Genomic DNA, 25,317 nt, shown 5'->3' with positions numbered 1-25,317 from the left:
TGGCACAGGGCAGATAGGACCCCAGGAGGCTGGGCAGAGCCGTGCCTGTCACTGGCTGCCCATGTGGACCCAGTCTAGCGGCTCCTGCCAGCCATGTGGGGCTCTCTTTGTGGGGGGCCACGTGATCTGGACACATCACCCCACTTTGCTTCCTTGAGGGCTCAGTGCTGCACCCGTGTTCAGTGAAGGCCCAACCACTTCTCCCCCCTGGTGATGGCTGACCCCTTATGCCACATCCTTCCTCTGTCACCGTCCTGCCACTGCTCCAGGCACCAGCAGCCTTCTGGCACTTTCTAGGGCTTGGGGACGCCTTCCTTGCTCATTTGGAACCTGTGTCCCGAGTAGCCCTGGACCGGCTGGGTGGCGCTGCCCCTAGAGGCTCCACCGGGTTTTAGCCACAATGGCTCTCTGGGCCGTGCTCATCAGGGGTGGCCTCCAGGTCCCACCCCACAGCCATACCTTCCTGCCGTTTCCGAGAAGCCTGCCTCTCCCCATGGTTTCCCGAGGGCCCATCTCTGATCTGCTCGCTTCTCTCTCAGTCTCATTTTTTTTCATTTGCTCTTCTCAGTGTCACGATTAGACACTGTCCGTGACCATGGAAGACTATTTCTCCCCCTTCTCATTCGGGCTCCAGTACTGGCTGAGACCCGAGGAGAAGTGTGGGGTTTCCGCCTCTGGGCATTGCCATTCTTGGGTGCAGCTGACTCAACCCAAGCTAGTTGTTCTGCATCCCTGCTGCTGGGCTGACTTGCTCGTTAGATGCAAGGCCTGTCCCCGGGGGCAGCCTTGTCCTCCTGTCATGCTTGTCCACTTGCCGTGGAGACAGTCCTGGCAATTCTTCACTCCTTATGGCAGCTCTCTATTGCTTTTGGTTACTTCCGGTTTGAGGAGGCCCTTAGTGATTGTCCTCCAGAGTTCGGCCCCTCTCACCCAGGGAGCCCCTTTAAGCACCTTCATTCCTAGGTTGGAACCACAGTGCCTCTCAGCTCTGAGACCCCAGGGAGGCCGCCTCTGTCCCCTTGACTCCTGCCCAGACACTAGCATCCTTCTGGACCTGGTGCTTTGGGGCATGAGAAGAGAAAATGATCTTAGAGTTCCTCGGGGGTGCGGGCATGGAGGGGCTAGCAGGAGGCACGAGAAGACACTGATTTCTCCTGTCGGGAGGAGCAGAAAGAGACTTAGGGGTTGGTGGGCCTCTTTCTTTCTCAGTGGTGGGGTGTGGGTTGGGCAGTGGTCAGCGGGGCCTTCTGGTGCTGGGGGGGCGTGTCTGGGAAGAGGTGGGGCTTCCATGGGGTGGGGGTGGTGCTGGGAGGGACAGCTGCCCAGTGGGCAGGAGTTCAAGGAGCCTGGGGAGCACTGTGGAAATGTGGGCCTGGAAAGAGGAGTCTGCTCTGGGCTGGGGAGGCCGGGCAGGAATCGAGGGGAACCTTCTTCCTGCCTGCAGCGGCTGGTAGGGGCAGGTCTCCCGATGCCCTGCTTTGGAGGTGACTCATTCCCTTCCTTCCTCGAGGAAGGGAAACAACAGAAAAAGGAGCCATCCCCATGACCCCTGGTAATTCCTGGACCAGGTGGATCCCACCATCCCCAGGCAGTGAAGACACCCCAAGCCCCTCTGATGCTCCTGGGGAGCCCCTGCCTGCCCTCAGCCCCCTTTGGGGCTGCCTCTCACTCTAGCCAGTCCCGAGACTCTCCAGGGCAGCGCGGGCCCCTCTGCTCGGAGCCCACCAGCCCCTCCATCATCCGCCAGTGACCCCACTAATGTGACTCGGCCAGAGGCCAGCCAGTTGGCGGCACCGATGGGCTCTGTGGCCGGTGCTCGGGGGAGCCGTGGGGCTGACCAGTGAGCCGACACACCCACTGGTCCGGCTCCACGGCCTAGGCCCACGGCCCTTCCCTCTCTCACACCCTGTTCCCACCCTCCCTCCCTCCCCCCAACTCCCTAACATTTTCGCCCACCCGCCCCCTAGGACTTACTAATACCGCATCACCGGGTCTGCTTCTTAACCTGCCTTCCCTCTCACCCTCTGTTGGAAAGCCCCGTTGGTTGCCGACTCTGTGTGTGTTACTAACACGCTTTCCCCCCACCCCGGGAGTGAGGGCCCGGCTGGGCCAGGGGCTGAGGTATGAGTGACAAACCCACTAACCTTTCTGTCTCATCTGCGGAATGTCGGTCATCTCTGAGTCTTTGCTTCCCTGGTCCAGTTCCTTTGTCGTCTCCTCTACTAACCGGGTCTAATTGTGCCCCCTTCTCCGCAGCTGGCGCCTCCAGGAGGGGGGACGGTGGGGCGCAGGGCCGGGCAGCGCGGGGGGAGCCGCGGGAGCAGAAAGGATGGGATGGGGCCGTGTTTGATTTCTCCCGCCCGCTCTGATTTACCTTCCTGAATCCGAACACTTGACGGAAGCTGAGGCGGGAGGGCGTGTACTCACCGCCCGGTCCCGCTGGGCGCGTCGAGCTCTCCTCCTTCCTCGAGTTTCACGGTTGGTCATTTTATTTTTCTTTTCTTTTCGTTCTGTTCTTTCGTTGTCGTCTCTGTTGTTTTTTGTTTTTTTGTTTTGTTTTGTTTTGGACCCCTTCCCCCTCCGGTGAAGCACGCAGGGATTGGACACGCTATGGTAAACAAACTGCATTACCTGGTAGATATCACTCTAATTGTCTTACCGTTTGGTTTGCCGTGGGTTTTTTAACTGTTCGACTTCCCCCTTTGGTTTCTGTTGTTTTGCTCTTCCTATTTTGATTTTTTAATTTTTTTTTTCTGCGTCCTGGACAATCTGTAGATTCGGCTTCTCCTCTCTTTGTGTTTTTTTTTTCTTTTCTTTTTGCCCTTCTTTCATTTCTTCTTCTTTTCCTTTTTGCTTCCAACTCAAAGCCCAAAAGATAAATGGAAACCAAAGAATTCGGCCCGCGCCTGCCCCGAGCCCTACGCCCTGATAGAGCCGTGGCCGGGGCATGGGGCCACCTGCACGTCGGCCGTGGTCCGACCAGTCGGGGCCAGGCTGCTTGTTCTTGTCGCTTTATTTTCTTCCCTATTTGTTTCGTTTTTGTTTTGTTTTGTTTTGTTTTGTTTTTCCTCTTGGATTTAGTTTCTTTCTTAGTCTCCTGAAAATCCATGGAAAACACCATCCCATGACACGCTACGCTCTGCTCACCGTCAGCTCTCGGATGGGCCCCTCGCATGGGGGAAGGTGGCGGGGGGCGAACCCTCCGGCGCAGTCGGCTAGGCAGCTCAAGGGGGGTGGCCCTGGGAGATGGCCCAGGCCGCTGCCCAGAGGCCTTTGGTCCCCAGGGCACACCGAGGGGCACTGCCCGGCGGGCTGCCAGGAGGAGGCGCCCCCTTCCCGCTCTCCCCTACACGAGGCCCCGGCCCTGGCCCTCCCTCATCGTGCATGGCATGAGTGGTCCCCCCCCACCAGGGACAGCGTCCAGTCTCCCCGTGCTCTGCTCTGACTAACACTGTGTCTCACACTGTCTCCCCCTCCTGTCCGCTCCCCGCCTCTCCGCTCCGCCCCCCACCCATCCGTCCTGCATGGCCTCTCACGGGGGCGGGGGCGGCTTCCTTCCTGCGGAGGGGGTGAGCAGCAGGCCCCGGGGTGAATCCGGGGCAGCCGTCACCCTCTGTTTGGGCTGGGCTCCGTGGCGGGGAGCGGAGGTGTGGGTGTCTGTGTAAATGCAGCTGGTGTGTGTTGGTGTGTGGGTGTGACTGTGTGTAAATGTTGGTGCGACATTTAGGGGGTGTTAGTGGGAGCCTGCGCAGTGCGTCTGCGAGCTGCTGCCGGTGGCTGCGTGCGTGAGGGGGGAGCCCGGGCGGGCGCCGTAGGGGCCCCCCTGCTCTGCAGGCCTGGCCGCGCCCTCCCCTGGGATTCCCCGCAGCTGCCCAGCTCTGGCTCTGCGCGGCTGGCGGTTACTCATCACCTATTAATAATGCAGCGTGATTGAGCGCCGGCCGGGGGGGCCCCCAAGGGTGGATGTGTCTGGTCCCATGGGTCCAGTGCTGCGGGTGGCAGGGGCGGGCAACGGCCTGGCCTTGCCAGCCAGCCAGATCCATGTGGCCCTCTGGCTGGTGAGGAGGGACTTGCCCAGGGACTGGGACGGGGAGGGCGCTCTACCGAGTCCTGATGCTTCCCTAGGCCTCTGCGTTCCTGCCCCCACGAACCCAGGATAGCTCTGTCCCCGAGGCTGCACCCACTCACAGCCACCCTCCCCTCCTGGTCTAGAGCCTCCAGCTGACCGGTCAGGGGTGCCCAGCGGGCCCGCAGGGGCAGGGCATCTGGAACCACTTCTGGCCCTCCCTGGACAGGCACCCTACACTCTGGACACGGACGAATCCTCGCACCCTGGGAAGGATGTTTTCCTCTCTCTCTCAGGTTCAGACTGGGGACAGGGGCTACAGCTGGCTGGCGCCAAGCTCTGCGACTGTCCAGGGTCAGTGAGGCCACGCACAGGGGAGTGGGGTGAGGCGGGTCTGTCATGTGCTTCAGGGAGCGGGAGCGGCCCATCTCAGGGGGGTTCCCTGAGGAGCCATTTTGTGCCCACCCTTCTTAGGAGCCAGTCCAAAATAACTTCCTAGAGCCCAGGGGCCCCAGGAACAGGGGTGTGGGGAGCAGAGAAGGTCTGGGGTAAGTGAGCCCAGAAGCCACCAAGGAAAATTTCCGGGGCAATTCCTGGGCTCCCGAGTTCCCACTGAGCGCGCAGGGCAGGGGGCCCCGGAACCAGCCCCGTTCCTGGGTGCTCAGCCTGGCTTGGCTCATCCTGAAGCCAGACTCTCAGGGCATCTGGAGGAGCAAGGCTTGGGGGTGCTTCAGGGAGCATTGGGGTCTCCTGCTGACCCTGACATGCTCTGCACGAGGCGCACAAATATCACGTAGACTCCACGGGGGGCTGAGTAGCAGGAGGTGACAGGCACGGCTCTCCGTTTCCAGGTGGGGGTACTGGGGTCCCCGTCACTGTTATGGAAGGGTTCAGGCCATGGTCCCTCACTTCCCCCACTCCCCCGCCCTCCATGACAAGCCTATGGAAGTGGGGACATGACAGAGACTGTTGGGTCCCTTGGACAGAAAATTCAGGGAGGGAAAGGAGAAAGTTCTGGAAAAAGGAAGAGGCTCAGGACAGGGAGAGTAGTCTCACCCCTCCCAAGTCAGGAAGTCAGGACCAGCTGTTGGGGGACCCTCCAGCAGGTGGCTAGAGGTCCAGATGTCCTTCCTCCCCCTCGCCCCATCCATAGAGAGATCAGAACCCCGCCCCCAGCCTCAGTCTCCCCCATGCAGGGCCCCGCTAGGAAGCCAGCGCCCCCGCACCCCCTTTCTCAGCCTGAATCCCGCGAGGGCCAGGGATACCCTGGCAGGGATATTTAGGGTCCAGACGTGGTTTCCTCTCCCAGCCCCTCCGGGGGAGGGGGACCGGCCTTGTCTGGTTGCTGCCACTCCTTGCAGCTGTCTTCAACGCCCCTCGAGGGAGCTGGGCTGCCCCCAACCCGAGAGTGCCCTTTCTCCGCGTAGGCCTGTGAGGGGCTGGGGTCCCCTCTGAGGAGGGAGGACACGTGGTGTGTGGCGGTAGGGACATGAGGCCGTGGACCCCGTCTCGGCCCTGGGGGAGGGGCCTCCTCCCCACTCCTCCACGGGATGGAAGCGTCTCCTTCTGGCACCCCCATAGCCCTTTCGCCTCCATCGCCGCCTCTCCCTGTCTGCCCGGCCCTGCATGCCCTCTCCGCTGGCCCCCGCCGCCCCTCTAACCCGCATGCAGCCCCCGAAGCTGTGGCTGTGGCTGTTCCGTGTCGCATGGCCCCGTCCTCCTCCCCCGCCGGCCCTGCCCCTTCCGGAAGCTGTGCGAGGGGGGCGTTGGGGGGCCGGGCCTCACAAGCCCCCCGGGTGGAGGGGGACGGGGGGGGAACTCCTCCCGTTTCTTGCTTTTACTAATGAACCTGCCATTTTTGTGTCTGGAGTGGATTGTCCGAGGGAACAGTGGTTACTAACCCTCATCTCTCCTTGCCCTTCCCGGAATCCCCTCAGCCCCTCCTGCTTCCTGACTTCCACCCCCAAACGGTCTCCCCCCGCCCCTGCTCCCTGGCCTCCCGCCTCCCTCTGCACCCTCTCCCGGGCCTGGGCTGCTCTAAGAAACAAAGCAGTTGTGAATCTGGGGGGGCAGCTCGGCAGGTGTCCAGGCCCCCCATTCCCATAGGGGCGTCTCCTGACAGGCGTACACGGAACTCTGGGGAACCCAGGCCAGATTGGTGCCCAGAATGGAAAGGAGGTGAAGGGTGCCCCGTGGCAGCCCCCAGAGAGCAAATCTGGGGAGCAGGCAGGAGGAAGGCAGGGGCCAGCCCTGCCGGCGGCTGGCTCTGTGCCCTGAGAGCAGCTGGAGGGGTGAGGGGGGTTCTGGAAAGTCAGGGTCCCCGAGAGAGACCAGAAACCTCATCTCTGCAACAGAGGAGCAAGGGTGCCCCAGGAATTTGAGGGCCCTACTCCCCAGAGACCCCACAGGGGGCCCTGGGTTACTGGGTACTCACGTCCCATTGAGTCCCCATGACCATGGCGTGTCCCCTGCACGGTGTTGGCATGTGTGGGGTTCAGGTACCTGCCAGGTGGGCCGGTCCTTCCAGAGTTGACCATCGAGTGCGGGTGCGCAGAGGAGCCTCAGAACTCCTCAGGGGCTGCATCCCTGGCACCCAGTGCAGCGTGAGGAGTATGGGGTGAAGCAGAGCTGCCCGGCGAGACCCCTCAGCCTGTCCCCCTCCTGTCCTCCTCCCCTCCCCCTCCCCTCCTCCCGTCCCCCAGGCCCTTCCTGCCCACACGGACCCTGATCCTTCCCCACCCCATCCTCGGGGACCATCACCCAGCCTTCCAGCACCCCTCCCAGGACCATCACCCCCTTCCCTCCTGCCCTCACACCCAGACCCCCCAGTACAAGGTTTGATGGTTCCCAGGATGGCCCCACAGCCCCCACCCTGCTGCCCCCCACTCACTAGGAGCTTCTGGTCCCACTTAGAAATCCCCCCTGGTCTTCCTAAGTGCCTGCGGGCTCCTCAGACCCTCCTAGCCCTGATCCCCAAGACCCCTGACTCCAGGCTCTGCGGGGAGCTGGTTGGGAATGTCAAATCCAGTGGACCACACAAGCCCAGTGTTGACGCCCTGGGCCTAGGGTCCTGATGGCCCTTCCTCTGAGCCCCCCCCAACCACTATTCTCCTAGGGTGGGGCTTGCAGCCCACCAGCTTCTGGGGGGCTCCTGTGGCACATCCTTTTCAGGGCCAGATTTGCCCAATATTTGTGACCCCCCACATACACTTCTGCCGACCCCAGGCTCTTAGTGAGCCTGTCTCTTCCCTGGGGAGCCCCCAGCACACCTCTACCCCTACCCCTCTGACGGAGGACTCAGGTAAGAAAAGGTCCGACCTGCGGCACCCGCACCCCCTAACCTGCTCCAGGGCTCTCCCACCACCCCCAGAGCAGAGTTGTGAGGTTGAGGAGTCTGGCCTGAGAGGGATCTGGGGGAAAGAGAAAAGAGGAGGGCTGGAGCCATAGCACAGCGGGTAGGGCATTTGCTTTGCAAACGGCCGACCCAGGTTCGATCCCCAGGATCCCATATGGTCGCCTGAGCACTGCCAGGAGTGATTCCTGAGTGCATGAGCCAGGAGTAATTCCTGTGCATCACCGGGTGTGACTCAAAAAGCAAAAAAAAAAAAGAAAAAAAAGAAAAGAGGGACAGGTTCGGGAGGGGACATGGGGGTGGGAGTCTGCCCTGAGGACAGGCGCGTGCCCCAGGAGGTCCCAAAGCCCCCCCTTCCGTGAGACTGAAGGACTGGTCGGCACCCTGAAGGGAACTGCAGGTGAGTGTCTATGGGCGGCCCCAGGGGAAAGGCACCCTGAAACCACAGCCCACTCCAGGGGCCCTGTGGGAGGAGAGTAGGGCACTTGAGGGTGCCGCCTGTACCCAAGTAGGGCCCAGAGCCCCCCACAACGAGCGCTTCTGGCGGGCAAGCCCCCCAGACTGGCAACCATCAAATCTTGTGCCGCCCCCCGCCTACCGCTCCCCTCCACTGTTCCTCCTCTGAGACACAAAAATGGGGGCCCCCTCCCCCTCGCCCCCCCGCCCCCCAGCCCAGCCTGCGGCTCTTCCCCAGGGTTGATGCAGGTTGTTTCCCTGTCTCCCTCCCCGCGGGGCTGGCCAGGTGACCATCTCGGTGGACGGCATCCTGACCACCACGGGCTACACGCAGGAGGATTACACCATGCTGGGCTCCGATGACTTCTTCTACATCGGCGGCAGCCCCAACACGGCCGACCTGCCCGGCTCGCCCGTCAGCAACAACTTTATGGGCTGCCTCAAGGATGTGAGTGTGGCCGGCTGGCGGGCGGCCTGTGGGTGGGCGCTGTGGTCAGAGGCGGCCCCCGCGTCCTTCCTGTGCCTCTCAACCCCTGAGAGCCCAGGGCAGTGGGTGGAGACCCTGGCAAGGCCTGGTGAGCCTGGCTGGTTGGCCGGCACCAGCCCTGGGGCCTTGGCCCAGTCCCTTGCCTTAGTTTTCTCATCCTCGAGACAAGCGGGGCTGGAAGGAGCCGCTGGGTGACCGCGGGAAACGCCAGCCAGCTGTCCTGGGGCCACTGAGCTGCCGCAGGGCTGGGAGTTCCTGGGTGGGGGTAGCGCAGCACAGACCCCCCAGCCAGGGCAGGTATGCTGGCCAGGGACCCGCTAGCGCAAGGCGGCCCGGCCCTGAGTATACCTTCACCCCCACCCACCCCAGGTGGTCTATAAGAACAATGACTTCAAGCTGGAGCTCTCCCGCCTGGCCAAGGAAGGGGACCCCAAGATGAAGCTGCAAGGGGACCTGTCCTTCCGCTGCGAGGACGTGGCCGCCCTGGACCCCGTGACCTTCGAGAGCCCCGAGGCCTTTGTGGCTCTGCCCCGCTGGAGCGCCAAGCGCACGGGCTCCATCTCCCTGGACTTCCGCACCACCGAGCCCAACGGGCTGCTGCTCTTCAGCCAGGGCCGGCGGGCGGGGGGTGGGCAGCGCCAGTGCCGCGCAGCGCGCAGACTACTTCGCCATGGAGCTGCTGGATGGTTACCTCTACCTGCTGCTCGACATGGGGTCCGGGGGCATCAAGCTGCGGGCGTCCAGCCGCAAGGTCAACGACGGCGAGTGGTGCCATGTGGACTTCCAGCGGGACGGGCGCAAAGGTCAGGAGCCCCCCCAGGCCCACCCTGCCTGGGTGCCCCGGCCTGCCTCTTCTGGCCCCTCCTCTGGTCACAGCCTGGGGTGACGGGGGGAGAAGGTAGGGTGCCCAGGAACAGTCAGGTCTCAGCCAGCTCCTGTGCATGTGTGTGAGAGACTCTGTGTGTGCGTCTGTGCAGGGCGTGTGTGAGTGTGACTGTGAGTGTGTGTGAGTGTGCTTGTGGGATGTATGAGTGTGGGGGGGCATGTGTGAGTTGAGTGTGTGTGTGGGGTTGTGAGTGTGTGTGGGAATATGTGTGTGGTTGCGTGAGTGTAAGAGTGTGTATGAATGTGTGCAGGTGTCTGAGTATATGAGAGTGTGTGTGTGTGTGTGTGTGTGTGTGTGTACAGGTATGAAAGTGTGGGGGGGAGGTGAGTGCGTGTGAGAGTGTATGAGTGTATGTGAGTGTGTGAGTGCATGTGAGAGTGTATGAGTGTGTGTGCAGGTATGCGGGAGTGTATGTGTGGGGTGTATGAATGCGTGTGTGTATACGAGTGTGTGCAGGTGTATGAGAGTATGTGTGGAAACGAGAGAGTGTGGGGGGTTTGTGTGTTTATGAGTGTGTGCAGGTGTGTGAGAATATGTGTGGATGCGAGGGGGTACTTGAGTGTGTGTTTATGAGTGAGTGCAGGTGTGTGAGTATGTGTGGGGGTGTGACAGCGTGTGTGGGGGTGTTTGGGTGTGTGAGTGTGTCTGAGTGTGTGACAATGTGACTTCCGGCCTGCTGCTCAAGGGTTTGAAACCTCTCTTCCCTCATTTCTAGGAGAAATGGTAGAGCAGGGTCCCAGGCACCAGATCTCCAGTTTGACCCACTTGCATCCCCTGTTCACCCAGAAATTTTTATAGGATTCTGGGCATCTGGGTTTATTCAGTAGGAATACAAAGGAAATTCTGATGGGTCATCAGTCAAAAAGAAATCTATTCTTAAAAATAACAGAAAGGAAATTTATTCTAAAAAAATTCGAAAGATATTTTGTAACAACACACCCACCCATGTTCAGTTATCCAGGCCGAGTCCTAACCCACAGTTTAGAGAGGTAGGATGCAGAGGAGAAAATTCTAGAACACCTATGAAATCACAGGCACAGTGCTCAACGGAGCAGGTACCTCGCTCCCTGAAGAAACGAGCTCCCTTTTGGACGGTCACTTTCTGGACTCTGTCCTGTACCCCAGGGGGCTGGTGCTGTCCAAGGTGCTGTGACAGGGAGTCAGGAAGAGGCTGGTGCAAGCTGACTGATGCTGTGCACCCCCCTAGGAACCCAGCTGGGCTTGGGGCTACCGGAGCTACACCGGGGGTGCTCAGAGCCACACCCATGTGCTCCCTCCTTGAGGCCCTCTTAGCAGGCATTATTTCTGGAGCCTTCTATTATTTCCAACCCTCCTCTCTCTGGCTCTCTGCTTTCAGCCCTTTCCGTCGTTTCATTTTCCATCTGAATCTCCCCTTCTCTATCTTGCCAGACACAAGAGCATCATCCAAGGGAGAGCTGGGAGGGAGGTTTGTACGAGGTCCATTTTGCGTGCCCTTCTGTGGCAGTTCTGTCCCTGTGGCCCCCCTGCCCCGCCTCGTCACCACACAGAACTGAGAACGGCTGGAATCACCACCCCCCAAAAAAAGTAAACAGGAAGGAAGGGGTCTCTGGGACCTGCTGCTTCCCTGCCCTCCTTTCTTGGGGAGACACAGCTCGTAATGGGCCCCACTGTCCGCCCCCCCCACTCCTTCTGGTGGCCCAGCATGCACAGACTCTCACTGTCCCCCTGCCCTCTTCTGGGGACAGTCACTGCCTGTCCTCTCTGCTCCCCCCTCGCTGACTTCCCCTATCCCCTCTGCGCCTCTGGCTGTCCCTCCTCCCCCTCCCTCCAACATCTGGAGCACGTGCAGAGTCCAGCGAGGTGGGGTCTGTCAGGAGGCCCTGCAGCGGGAGGATGGGACAGGTGTCTGGGGGAGAGAGGAGGTGTGGCTGTAGGTTCCCGGGGCAGCTGACTCCTCGATGGGGGATCTTGGTTGGGCCCCTGGGGTGGCAGTGAGTGCAGGGAGTGGCCCCTGATCTGCTCCGCAGTGTGACTCTGTGCCCTCCCCCGGGCCCCACCAAGGCCTGGCCCTCCTCCTGCGGAGACTGGCTGAGGGCTTTCTGGAGAATCCTCCAGTCAGGGGAAGGCGGAAGATGGTGAGTGGGTAACTTCTGGGCCATGCTGTGACTGGCTCACGGGCTGGAAGAGGCCACCAGGTGCCCTCCTGGACCAGGGCTGATGGCCTCTGGCCCGTCCCCCTCCTCCCTCTAACACTCTCGGTGTTGCCTCCTGTCCTACCTTGACCACCAGCTGAAGGGGTCAGAGGCATCCTCTGGGGTCCCCGAGTTGGATGCCTCCTGGGTGACTGAGACTTGAAGGGTCATGGCAGGCATCCGTGCAGTGCCACTGCGGCCCTTTGGGTCCTCACCTTTGACCTGCTTCGGGCGCTCAGCCTCTAGTTTCAGGGTAAGGGCTGTGAGGACCCGCACCGGCGGGGAGGTAGACTGAGGCCGGGCACCCCTCCCACTGGCCATCCTGCCACTCCCCAGGCTCCATCTCAGTGAACAGCCGCAGCACCCCGTTCCTGGCCACCGGGGAGAGCGAGGTCCTGGACCTGGAGAGTGAGCTGTACCTGGGCGGCCTGCCTGAGGGGGGCCGAGCAGACCTGCCCCTGCCCCCCGAGGTGTGGACAGCGGCGCTGCGGGCGGGCTACGTGGGCTGCGTGCGGGACCTCTTCATCGACGGGCGCAGCCGAGACCTCCGGGGCCTGGCAGAAGCGCAGGGGGCCGCGGGCATCGCCCCCTTCTGCTCCCGGGAGACCCTGAAGCAGTGCGCCTCGGCCCCCTGCCGCAACGGCGGCCTCTGCCGCGAGGGCTGGAACCGCTTTGTCTGCGACTGCGTTGGGACCGGCTTCCTGGGGCGGGTCTGCGAGAGAGGTGAGAGCCCCCCCATTGCCCCACCCCCCTCCTCCGTGGGGTGCCCTCGGGAAGGGCCTTGGGGAGGGCTCAGTCCCACCGTCCTTGTGTTGATCTCTCGGTCTTTCTCTCTCTCCCTCTGCTGGCTTCCGCCTGCGTCCCTGTCACCGTGTCCCCCACTCCCGGGGCAGAGGCCACGGTCCTGAGCTATGACGGCTCCATGTACATGAAGATCATGCTGCCACATGCCATGCACACGGAAGCTGAGGACGTGTCCCTGCGCTTCATGTCCCAGCGGGCCTATGGGCTCATGATGGCCACCACCTCCAGGGAGTCCGCCGACACGCTGCGCCTTGAGCTGGATGGGGGCCAGATGAAGCTCACAGTCAACCTGGGTAACACCCTGCCCCGGGCCCAGCCCTGCTTCCCTCCCTCCCACCCTCACCCCCTCTGTCCAGAGAAGCTGCTGGTGACACTGGCCAGATTTGGGGGTGGGGCGGGCAGCCCGGGCCCTGAGCTCTGTCTGGCCCTGGTCCTTCGGTCCAGTTCAGCCCCGTGCCCACGTCCACTGCCACTCAGCCCGAGTGCAGTGAAGTAGCAGATGCAAGGATGCGTGTCCATGCCGGGTGACCTGGGCACAAGGGGACACACCGCCACCCTTCGTCAGTGCTCTCTTTTGAGTCCCCTATGTGGGAAATCCAGTCACGGATGTAGCCAAGCTCATACAGTCAGTGGTAGAGGGCGTACAGGAGAACCCCGGCTTGAACCCCGACCCTGGTGGACCCCATTGCTCCGTGCCTTGAGCAGAGGAGCCAGGGTGGAGTGTCAGGGGCAGCCCCCCACATGAATGCCCACCTCTGACCCAAGCAGGCCTCCCTACCTGACCCACAGCCCTGGGTTGTCAGTGAGTCAAGGACCCCAGCCCCACAGCGCCTCCCTGGGCCAGTCGAGAGAAGAGGGCAGCGGGCCCATTCCCACTCATTTCTTTTTCTTTTTGGGTCATACCCAGCTTTGCACAGTAGTTATTCCTGGCTCTGCACCCAGGAATTACTCCTGGCAGTGCTCAGGGGACTATATGGGATGCTGGAAGTTGAACCTGGGTTGGCCGCGTGCAAGGCAAACGCCCTACCCACTGCGCCGTTGCTCCAGCCCCAGCCCCTTTCCTCATGTTTATTCAGCACCATGTAGGTGCCAGGGCCGACATGGGTGGCAAAGGTGTGTTCCTCATGGGCAGGCAGCGGCAGTGGCTGCTGCAGGCCCTCCCTATGTGGTCCAGGTCACGGTCCAGCTCTGCCTTGAGAGGGACTCAGGCCCCTGGTCACTGTGAGCAGACTTGAGAGAACCCTGCACAGCGCTTGAACTTTGCCCTCTAGCCTGGAGTCTTGTCCTGGCCCGGGGGCTCTGCCCTGTTTGGGGACTGTTGGCTCCTTCAGAAACGTGCCCATGTAGGATGGTGCTTAGGGCATGTGCCTGGCACACACTTGACCCGGTTAGATTCCCAGCAGCTCACGGTTCCCCCAAGCATCACGAGGTACAGAAGCCCTGTTGGCCGAGAATGGCCGATGGGAGGGTCCCGATCTCTTGAACATCACTTGAGAAGCCAAAAATGAAGAACCAAAGAAAGGGCAGCTGGAGCGATAGTACAGTGGGGAGGGAGTTTGCCTTGCATGGGGCTGACCCGGGCTTGATCCCCGGCATCCCATATGGTCCCCTGAGCACCGCCAGAGCCTGAATACAGCGTCAGGGGCAGGTTCAGAGCATGGCTGGGTGTTGCCCTAAAACCAACCACCAACCAAACAAAAAAAAAAAGCACAACCAAAGAAAGGAATGTGCCCTGTTCCTCCCTTGCCCCCTGGGCAACACCCTTCGCAGCTAGCCCAGCATCTGCAGAGAAGGGGGGACCACACCCCTGCAGCTCAGCCTCAGCCCCTGTGGCCGGCCCAGCAAACAGCAGGATGGGAACTGCCCTTTGGCCAGCACCCCACAAGCCTGTGTAGCGCCCCATCTGGCCTCCTGAAACAGCAATGGGGGACAGTACCAGGAGGGCCCGCAAACAGGCCCCCGAGATCTCTGTGTTCAGGGGAGGCCCTTTCCTCCCCCTTAGAAAATCCAGGGGCTGGGATTGGAGCAATAGCACAGCGGGTAGGGCGTTTGCCTTGCACGTGGTCAACCCGGGTTTGATTCCCAGCATCCCATATGGTCCCCTGAGCACCGCCAGGGGTAATTCCTGAGTGCAGAGCCAGGAGTAACCCCTGTGCATCGCCGGGCGTGACTCAAAGAGCAAAAAAAAAAAAAAAAAAAGAAAGAAAGAAAGGAAGAAAAAAAAGCAAATCCAGGGGCTGCTGTAACTGCTTCCTCTGAAGACCGTCAGGGTCCCCTGGGAAGAATCAGGCTCCCTGAGGGCTGACCAGAAGCAGGCCCTGACCCAGATGGCTCCTGGGGCCTGGGGACACTTCCTCCTGCGGCGTCCACTTTCATTTGAGCTGGGGAATAGGTGGATATTCAAGGACTGACCCTGGCAGGCTTGTAGCCACAGTGACCCCAGAGAGATGCGTCTCTAACACGCCTCATAAGCCACCTCCAAGCACAGGGTGGCGGGGGGAGCAGCCGTCTCTGTCCACTGAGTGACAGGTACCGGGGCCACAAGGCCCAGAAACACGGGGTTCATGCAGGCTGCAAGGGGAAGAGTTTGGGCGCTAGGCCTGGTCCCTGGGGTGGCTGGAAAAGCTGGCACTGTTGCATCTGTGAAACGGGGTCACCCCGCCTTCTGCTTGCGTCCCACGGTGGTCCTGAGGCTGCAGGGAAATCCTGTCGCGACGGGAGTGAAGTTGTCACTCAGATCCACGCTCCGTGCAGACACATGCCACTCCCTGAAGGACCCGGATCTGGGCGAAGGACTGGCAGGAGGCCAGACCTGGGGTGACCACCACCCCCCCACCAGCCCCTTCCCAGGAACTTCCTTCTCCCCACGCTGCTTACTGCCAGGACTGGGTCCCAGCTGGGAGAAGCGTGGAGACGGGCGGGTGTGTCTCATCTCGTGGGCATTCGGAGAGCAGCTCGGTGGGCTTTGTGGGCAGGTACGGTGTGGGTGCCTCCTGCCGCCCCTTGTGGGGCTCCGGTCACTTCCAAGGGAGCAGGTGGGTTCCCTGTACCGGGATGATGGGGGGCAGCGCCCCGCCGGCCTCCCTGCTGCTATGCAGGCCACATGGGAAGGACACTGAGGTAGAAGGACCTTTGGACCCTGATGTGGCCGCTGTCTGCTCAGACCCCTGCCAGGAGCGCCCCCTTGGATGGGGGTCCCCAACAGAAATCCTGCTGGGGAGCCTAGGTGTGCCCTCCGGGTCGATCCTCCTGGTCAGGGCCCTGTCCAGCTCTCTGGCTCCCCCTGACGGCCCTGAGGGAGGGCAGCAGGGGTTCCCACGGCTTCTCCCCTACTCAGGCTGGGCAGCCACACTCCTCATTTCTACTACGGGAAGAGACATCTTGCACCTGAGACCCTGCTTCCCCCACACCAGGCTCCGGTCATCGAGTCTCAGTAGTTGCGGGGTGCTGAGCTCTGGGGGTGCGGCCCCTCGCCCACCCTCTACCACTCAGCTTTAAGGGGTGTCCACGCCTCAGACACCCGGGCATGGGGCTCCTGAGGGGAGCTCTGGGGTGGCTGGCACCGACCTCTCTTCTCTGGACAGACGGGCCCCCCTTTCCCGGCACCCCCCTGCTGGGAGACTGAGATGGGGCACCTGCCTCGGGCCTCTCCCCAGCAGGGGACCTGCCTGCCCTCAGCCCCTTTTTTCTTTTTTGGACCCTTCATGGGTGAAGACTCTGCTGGCCCCAAGAGAGTCCCCGTGACCCGCGGCCGGGCCTGGCACCTCCCTCTCGATTCACCCGCCCCGCTTTTGCCCTCTGGCCCCTATTCCCCCTCCCCCCGCCCCCTCACTCCCTCCTGCTGCAGCTTCTCCGACTGTCTTTCATGCTCCCTGCGTGCCAGGTCGAGGCTTGGGGTCCCGGTGGCTCCCCCCACTCTTCTGCTGCGGTTGACCCGCGTGTGGAGCCCAACTGTACGACCCAAGGGGCCCGGGGCCCCCCAGAGCCACAGGGGCGCCATCCTCCTCTGCAGGAACCTTTGGGGCATGCCAGGCAACACCCCCTTTCTTTGGGGGCCCCGGGAAGGGGGGCAATCTCCTTTTGCAGAGGGGGGACCTAGCTCCTGAGCCAGTTTCCTCTGCCACAGAGAAAGAGCCTGAACTTGGGGGGGGCTCAGACGCAGCCTCGCATGCAGCACCGTGCACCCGACTCTCGGTCCCGACACTGCAGGGCCACCCCCCCCCCCCACACACACACACCAGGTGCCTCCCTCCAAGCCAGGGAGCACCCCGCCAGGGCCACGGCAGGAGCTTTGCTTAAAGTATGTCTTGCCCCCCCCCATTAGATATGGCTCCTCAGACATCAAACTTTGGATGCCTCCATGTTCCCCTTCTCTTCTGGAGGAGGGTCCCCAGGCCAAGAGGCAGCCTGGGCAGGAAGGCCGGAAGAAAGGTTCCTGCAGGGGTACTCGCCCCAGGCTCTGAGTGGTGCCGGGCTACGGGCAAGGGGGCCCTGGGACAGACTCCCCCAATTTTGCTCAAGGCCCAGTGGGGCATGGGAGATGCCGCCTCACCTGGACTCTGAGCCGGGAGTCGTCCCAGCGGCGGGGGAGCGGGGACTGACCCTCCTCAACATCTCCCTCGAAGCGACTGGGAGATGGGGGTGAGCCAGGCCCTCGGCCCCCCATAACCCCCAGTACAGCGGATTCCAAGGTGCCCCATCCCTCAGACACCAGCACCCTAGTCTGACGGCCCTGCCCCCTGCTCGGGGGAGGGTTGGCGCCCTCTGGGGGCAGGAGAGACCCGGGTCCAGCGAGGAAGGGGAGAGGGCACCTGTGCACGCGTGGTCCCCGGAAAGTGGCCCTGGGGGGAATCCCCACCTGCAGACCCCCTCCCTGTGAAGGATGTAAAAAAAAAAAACTTGTTCTGCCTTTTTGTCTCCCCTCCCCCTCTGCCCGCCCCATGGCCCCCCAGACTGCCTGCGTGTCGGCTGTGCACCCAGTAAGTGGCTTCCCTCTTCTCGTGCAGCGACCCCCAGCCCGGGTCGCTGGCTAGTTGGGTCTGGGGTGGGTGGGAGCAGCCTTCCTCCTGGTGGGTAGAGGGCGGGCCAGCAGGGCTGCGGGGGCAGATGGGGTGTCGTAAGTGGTGGGCTGGACCAGGGGAAGCTGCAGAGAGAGACTTGGTGGAGGGTCGGGGTCCCCAGGCCCTGGAGGTCTGGGCGGAGGAAGCCTGGGAGCTGTCTCCTCTCTGCGGCACCCCCAGGAGGGCGGGACACCCTGGGGGACCCCCACTCAGGAAGGAGCTGAGCGCACTTCATTCTGCTGCACCTCCAGAGGCGGCCACAAGAGGGAGGGCGAGACTCAAGCAAGATGAGGCTGGCGGGAGCCCCCGCCCTGCATGGTGCCTGGGCGTGCTCCTGCCTCAGAGGGGCGCCGGCATGGGCCTTGCTCGGAACCTCACCGGTGCCCAGGCTCAAGGCCTCGTCTTTGTCACACTAGGCCACAGGCAGTGGCTATTGTGAGATCGGGGGGGCATCCAGGTCTCTTAGAAGGGCTGCTCAGCTAGGCACCACGTTATTATTATTACATTTTTATTATATATTTTTGGGTCACACTCGGCGATGCTCAGGGGTTACTCCTGGTTCTGCAGTCAGGAATCACTCCTGGCAGTGCTCAAGGGACCATATGAGATGCCGAGGATAGAACCCGGGTCAGCTGCGTGTAGGGCAAACGCCCCACCCTCTGTACTATTGCATCAGCCCCTATTATTATTATTAATTATTATTATTAATAATAATTATTATTAATAATAATAATTATTATTTCATTGCCATATTCAAGGTTGTTAGAACCACCTTTTATTTTTGTGGGCTCTGTTTTTTCAGGAGGCCCAAGTGCTGAGAAACTTTGTCTTCTCTCACCAGACTGGGTTTTAGGGATTATGTATGGGGTGGAGCAGAAGAACCGCCCATGGGTCCCTCCACGGATGGACGGACTGTGTCCATGTGGCGGTTTGCGCATGCGGGTGAAACACTGCTTCAGACCGTATCTATGTCAGGCGTGTGGCTGCTGGTTGCATGGGAGGGGCGTCAGGGGACTTGGGGGTCTGGCTGTGGGTATGAGTGAGGGGTTCTGGGCAGCTGCTCGCCTCAGCTCCCCCGAGCCCTGTGTGTGTGTGTGTGTGTGTGTGTGTGTGTGTGTGTGTGCATGTGTGTATGCCCCTGTCTCTGACAGGATGTGTGTGAACATGCATGTGTGCAAGGGGAGGGTCTCTGGGTCCCTGCTGTGAGCCATGGGGTGCCCTGCTCACTCCCCCCTTGGTGCCGCAGGTAAAGGCCCCGAGACCCTCTTTGCGGGGCACAAGCTGAATGACAACGAGTGGCACACGGTGAGGGTGCTGCGGCGGGGCAAGAGCCTGCAGCTGTCCGTGGACAACGTGACCGTGGAGGGTAGGTGTCGCCCTGCCCGGGCCCCCGCAGCTAGCCATTGGCTACTGCTGTTTCACCCCATCAAGGGGTGCAGTAGAGGAGGAGCCCTGCACCTCAGTGCGTCCCTTGGCCACCCGGAGCTGCAGAGGGGGTCCTGACAGGGCAGCCCTGACGAGGTGGGGAGGCTCCAGGTGCCCCTGGAATGACAAGTCCCCGTGTCCCGGCTGAGCAGGGCAGATGGCGGGGGCACACACACGCCTGGAGTTCCACAACATCGAGACGGGCATCATGACGGAGCGGCGCTTCATCTCCGTGGTGCCCTCCAACTTCATCGGGCACCTCAGCGGGCTAGTGTTCAACGGGCAGCCCTACATGGACCAGTGCAAGGACGGCGACATCACCTACTGCGAGCTCAATGCGCGATTCGGCCTGCGTGCCATCGTGGCCGACCCCGTCACCTTCAAGAGCCGCAGCAGCTACCTGGCGCTGGCCACGCTGCAGGCCTACGCGTCCATGCACCTCTTCTTCCAGTTCAAGACCACTGCTCCTGATGGGCTGCTCCTCTTCAACTCGGGCAACGGCAACGACTTCATCGTCATTGAGCTGGTCAAGGGGTGAGGCTGGGCTAGGGACGTGGCGCTCAAACGCGTGACACACTAGGCTCCGTCCCGGCCCTGCACACACGCGCACATGCACATGCGCGTGCGCGCGCGCGCGCGCACACACACACACACACACACACACACACACACACACACACCAGACAGGGAGAAGTGCTGGGCCCACCTCGCTCTCCAGGACCCAGTGCCCCACGCATCTGCACGGATGCAGGTGCAACCCTCCCCACAAAGCCCTGGTCACCACGGTTCAGCTGTCAGCTTCCAGCCAAGCTGGAGAGGGAGTCCCAGCGACTTCTGCACAGGCTTGTGTAGTCAGTCTCCTGCCACTGTCCATGTGTCAGAGGAGCCAGCTACCCCTCTCCCCCACCGCCAAGCAGCTTGTCCCTCTCTCCAGGAACCTGTTGCCCCCATCAGCTCCCCTCTGAGCCTGTCCCGGGAGTCCCTCTGGGGCCTCCTCCCCTGGCCACCTCTTGAGGGCGCCTCACCCAGGTGGGCTCCTTCTCCACGGGTCTCCCACACCCAACATGACCCCCCAACCTGACTCGGGGTCTCCCGCTCCCCTCACGCGGGGCAGGTACATCCACTACGTGTTCGACCTGGGGAACGGCCCGTCCTTGATGAAGGGGAACTCAGACAAGCCGGTCAACGACAACCAGTGGCACAACGTGGTGGTGTCCCGTGACCCGGGCAACGTGCACACGCTCAAGATCGACTCCCGCACCGTCACCCAGCACTCCAACGGCGCCCGCAACCTCGACCTCAAAGGTGGGGCCCAGCCAGAGGGCCCCCCATTCCTGCTTGTCTTTCCTGCCAGAGGGGAGCATGCCTGCACCTTCACGAGGGGGGGGCAGTGATGAGGGAAGAGGGGGAAGGAAGCGCAGGGTCCCCACAGTCCGGGTCAGGGCCAGAGTGATAGCACAGCAGATAGGGCGTTTGCTTTGCATGCAGCCAACCTGGGTTCGATCCCCGGCATCCCATATGGTACCCCCAGCACCACCAGGACTAATTCCTGAGCATCGCTGGGTGTGACCCAAAAGGACAAAAACAAAACTCCTCAGGCTCTGCAGTCTGGGTCACCCCCAGTCAGGACAGGGACCTATGTCCTGGGTTGTTGGCTACCGATGGCTCATTGTGGCCAGGCAGAGGGGCTGTGGGAGCCAGCAGGAAGAATTCCAGTCTGTCCCGTCGCGCACCAGGTTTGGTCCCCACGGTTTGCGCTTCTGCTAGATGTTCGCCATTCCTGCCCAGGGGCACCATCAGGGGGCTGTGTGGGGCCCCGTTTCCCTGGTGGGCCGTCACACCCAGGCCTCACCTGCCCGGGGCTACCTCCAGAGCTGTGAAAGTGTGCTGGAAGGGCGGCCAGAGGCTGCGTGAGGACAGTGGGCCGAGGGCCAAGGACTGAGACATGAGGTTGCAGCCTGCAGCTGCTGTGGGGCCCAGGGGCTGGACCACACCCGGCAGCACTAAGGAGCTGCTCCTGGCTCGGGACTCAGGGGTCACTGCTGGCGGGGCTTTCGAGGCCAGATGTGGTGCCGGGCACTTGACCGCATCCAGCTGTGTGCAAGGCAAAGTGCCCCCGTAACCCCCCTACATAGTCTCTCTAGCCCCACCTCAGACCTCTGAAGAGGGAAAGGCTGAATGAGCCGGGAGCTGGGGCCAGCCCCGCCCTCAGGCTGGGCCCGCTGCGCCCCATTCCCCCTGCTTCCAGAAGGGGGCGCTGTGCGGCAGAGAATCCTTCGTGACAGCGGCCCCAGGGGGTCTGGACAGGCAGCCGGGGAGGACAGCAGGACTGAAGCTCTGCTGTGACTGCTTCCACCCCTGCAGTTTGAGCCCAGGTGGCCGGGCAGTGATTGGGGGCCAGAGGGTCTCCATGGATGGGCAGGTTGCCCTGGTTCCCCAGAGTCCCCAAACTCTAGAGGTTGGGGGGAAGGGAGCCCAGCTCAGAACCTACAGGAGAGAAGCCAGAGTTGGGACAGTCTGTGGGGGAGAAGGGAGGACGTGTGTGGTGGGGCGGGGGGACTAGGCTCCACATCTATGAAAGGCCCTGATTGCAAGCAGGAACCGGAACCAGATGTGTGGGAGAGAGCCTGGCGCCGGCTCCTCCAGCTGACCCCCGCTCCCCTCCCGGCATCTGGCTTACTCTGGGAAGGGGGGGCATGCAGATGGTGAAGGAAGAAGAAAGGGGGAACAGGCCGCTTTGGATGCCTCTTCGGGAATTGGACTCTTTGGGAGGGATCCCAAGTCCCGGGACTGGGGTTGGGGTCCCGGGCCCTGTGGTGACGGCCTGCCTTGCAGGGGAGCTGTACATCGGCGGCCTGAGCAGGAACATGTTCGGGAGCCTGCCCAAGCTGGTGGCCTCGCGGGACGGCTTCCAGGGCTGCCTGGCCTCTGTGGACCTCAACGGGCGCCTCCCAGACCTCATCGCTGACGCCCTGCACCGCATCGGGCAGGTGGAGAGGGGCTGTGATGGTGAGTGGGGGGGGGCCTGGCGGGGGGCCTGATGCTAGCGTGCTGGGCCAAGGGGCGCTGGGGCCCTTCTTGCTTCCCAGTTATCGCAGTCCAGGCCAAGCCGGGGGGGAGCATGAGCGTTCTTGCCCCCGACTCGTCAGTCCTGGCCCGTCAGGCTGGTGGCCGAGGTGGGGGGCGGGGGCAGCTGAGCCGGGGTGTCCTTCCTCCTGCCCCCTCAGGCCCAAGTACCACCTGCACCGAGGAGTCCTGTGCCAACCAGGGCGTCTGCCTGCAGCAGTGGGACGGCTTCACCTGTGACTGCACCATGACGTCGTACGGAGGCCCCGTGTGCAACGACCGTGAGTGTGGGTGGGCCCAGGTGCGGGCGGTGGGGGCTGCCATGAGAGCCCCCGGTGGGGTCACCTGTCCCCCGAGGCCTCTGCTCCTTATTATACCCTCACATTACACTGGCATGAGGCCCACCCAGTCCACACCCTCACCCAGAGCAAGGTCTGGGCCAAGTCCTCATGGGCCAAGGGCCCGCCTGCTGTCTCTGGCCCTGCGCAGGCCATTCCCCTTTTCTTCGGAGTCTGCTGGCTTCCCTGGACATGCCACGCCGCTCCGAGCTCTCCCTCAGGAACCCTGGACACCCCCTAGTGTCCTCACTGTTCTCAACCTCCTGGGGCATTGAGCCCCCCAAAAAACTGGAGCCTGAAGAAAGGGTAACGGGATGGGGAGAGAAAGACAGCACAGCTCTAGGGGCCGTGTCACGCACGCGGCTGACTCAGGATAGATCCCGAGTACCAAATATGGTTGCCCAAGCCCCACCAGGGGTGAACCGAGCACCTCTGGGTGTGGCCTCAAAATGAAAATGAAAAAGAAAAGGCACCTTGGCCGGATGTGGCTGTGCTTGGGGGAGATCCTGCGGTGAGGCCAAAGACACACAGACACACCGCACAGACGTGCAGACACACCACATAGACACACAACACAGACACACAGACACAGACACACCACATAGACAGACACAGACATACCTCAAGACACATGCAGACACAGACACACCACACACACAGACACACATATAGACACAGACACACCACACAGATACAGACAGATACACAGACACATACGGAGACACAGACACACAACACACAGACACACCTCACACACACACACTCAGACACAGACACACCACGTAGACATACAGACATAGACACAGACACACCAGACATCCACGTAGACACACAAAGACACACATCAGACGCATGCACAGACACACACACAGACACGCAGAGACACACTATACAGACATACACAGACACATCACACAAACACACAGACATACAGAGACACACACGCAGACGTAAACACACAGATACACAGACACAGATACGGATACACAGACACACACTCATATTGGTGGGGCTTCTCCATTTTGTTTGTTTGCTTTTTTATACCACCCCAGACATACTCAGGGCTTATTCCCAACTCTACTCAGGGACCATATGGGATGCCGGAGATCGAACCCTGGTCAGTCGTGTGCAAGGCAAGCGCCCTACCTGCTGTACTGTCTCTCGGGCCCTGTTTCTCCATTTTTCAAACATGGAAACTGAGGCAGGAGGAGGCAGAGCAATAGTATAGCAGCTAGGGCATTTGTTGGGTTCGACCCTCAGTATCCCATGTGCTCTCCCACCAGGAGTACCACCAAAACTTTGCTGTGTGTGGTTCAAAAAGAAAAAAAAGGAAAGAAAGAAAAGAAACAGATAGGTGGGTGAAGTCAGTGACTTCTGGGGGTAATTCAACAGCAGATCTGGCTTATGGCAGGGTCACTGCGGGTACCTGCAGGCCACACTGCATCCTTGGGCACTGGTCGCGTTGTGGGTTGTGTTTTGTCATAGGGACATGTGGAGAGGGGGTGTCACTGGGGCCATTCCTGGTGATGCTCAGGGTCTAGTGAGGGGGAGGGCCTCACGCTATGGAACTAGGAGGGCCATGGGTGCCTGGGAGGGAACTAAGGGTCTGGCACAAGCAACGTCCCTGCTCCGTCCTTCAAGATACACCCCCACCCAATCTCCCCGCTGCCCCCCCCTCATGAAGTCCTGAGTCTCCAGGGTCTTTGGGCTGCCACAGGCTCTGGTGGCCTAGGGGGGCCTTGGTCTTGCTTCCTTCGTGGCTGGGGCTTTCCTGGTGCTCCCAGGCCCTTGAATGCTTCCACACCCGGCCTGTCCCCAGTTTTCTTGTTTGACTGACACATGGGACTTTCCAAAGTCCCACCTTCAACAGCAGCGGGGGCCTCTTCTCTCCAGCTCACTCAGCCCACACAGGGAGTCTGAGAAGGGCGGCTTCTGCGTTGCTTGAGAGTCCTCGTCACTTCACCTTGTGAGAGCGGCTGTTCTAGAATAGCTCAAGAGGGGCTGCAGCGATGGTCCAATGAGTAGTGCTCCTGCCTTGCATGCCACCACCCCAGGTTCGATTGCTGGCATCCCATACGGTCCCCCGAGCACTGCCAGGAGTGATTCCTGAGTGCAGAGCCAGGAGTAACCCCTGAGCATTGCCGGGTGTGGCCCCCAAACAAAACAGACATAGTTCAAGAGTAGTAGAAGAGACCTCAGATGTGGGGTGCAAGGAGGGGAGTTGTCATCTTGAACTGATAAGGACCCTGCCCAAGCGGGGGGGGGGGGTGTCAGGAGTTCAGGGAGGTGGGAGCTCTCTGGAGTCTGGCACTGCGTTAGTTCCCAGTGTCACCCAGGACGGAGCAAGAAGCACTGCTGCTACCCTGCCACTGGGAGGCGCCTTCTGAACGGGGGCTCAGGGAGGAACGGAACCGGGAGTCATGCCGTCCTCTAGCCTGTGGGACCATAGGCAGGTGGGAGGTGGCAAAAGGGGGGGCAGGGACCCCCAATCCCCTGAACTAGGCTGTGTCTGGAGACAGCATGAGCAGAGCCCTGAAGCTCAAGACAAGGTGGGTGTGACCCGAGACTCCGCTCTGCGCCCTGCCCCGACTGGCCTGACATCTCGGCCCCCAAGGGCAGGGCAGGAACTGGGCGGTGTCCCCAAGTCTGCTCACAGACCTCCCCCCTCCTCCCTGGCCTCCAGGCCAGCTCTGCCTCACTTCCTGCGGCCTCTCCCACTGGACCCCCAAGTCCTGCAGGAGCCTGACCGCACTCCCCCCAGTGGCAAGGCCCTGGGAACCGCCGAAGGGAGGGAGCAAATGGGAAAGAAAAAGCGGAGGAGCAGGGGTGCGTGGCTGCCTTTAGAAGGGAGGGGGGCGCTTGGGGGGATGGGAGAGGGCTGACCTGTGACCCGGACAGGCCTCAGTTTCTCAGTCTGTGACACAAGGACTAACGACACTGGGGGGATCCACTGGGCCCCCGTGTCCCTTTCAGCCTGGGGACTCTGTGGTGAAGGGGGCACAGTGGGCTGAATGCGGAGGGGCACTTCCGGTCCCCGGGCCAGTGCTCCCTCAGGGCCGCCTCTCCTCAGCTCTGGTCCTCACCGCAGCCTCTATTGATCCCCCGCTCACCTCCATCTCTCTCTGCTTCCCCCCCTCCTGCACCCCGTCCTCCCCAGCATCCCCCCACCTCTCCACTTCCCACTCCGTGGTATTGATTGGCCT

At 61.7% G+C, this 25,317-nt stretch overlaps 1 protein-coding gene across 1 annotated transcript in view; it reads left to right on the top strand.

The window, feature by feature from the left end:
* The window catches only part of NRXN2 (neurexin 2), an 89,188-nt gene that overhangs the window by 24,185 nt on the left and 39,686 nt on the right, over positions 1-25,317 (top strand). The window contains 12 exon segments of the mRNA XM_056131832.1: positions 2,590-2,613; positions 8,161-8,322; positions 8,731-8,984; positions 8,986-9,164; positions 11,758-12,144; positions 12,315-12,518; positions 17,178-17,204; positions 18,532-18,651; positions 18,863-19,244; positions 19,825-20,015; positions 21,546-21,719; positions 21,938-22,057. Of these exon segments, the coding sequence (XP_055987807.1) occupies positions 2,590-2,613; positions 8,161-8,322; positions 8,731-8,984; positions 8,986-9,164; positions 11,758-12,144; positions 12,315-12,518; positions 17,178-17,204; positions 18,532-18,651; positions 18,863-19,244; positions 19,825-20,015; positions 21,546-21,719; positions 21,938-22,057 (2,224 nt within the window).

The sequence above is a fragment of the Sorex fumeus genome, unplaced genomic scaffold (genome assembly GCF_029834395.1).
Source record: "Sorex fumeus unplaced genomic scaffold, SorFum_2.1 ptg000093l, whole genome shotgun sequence".
NCBI lineage: Eukaryota > Metazoa > Chordata > Mammalia > Eulipotyphla > Soricidae > Sorex > Sorex fumeus.
This window is presented reverse-complemented; position numbering and strand designations above follow the sequence as displayed.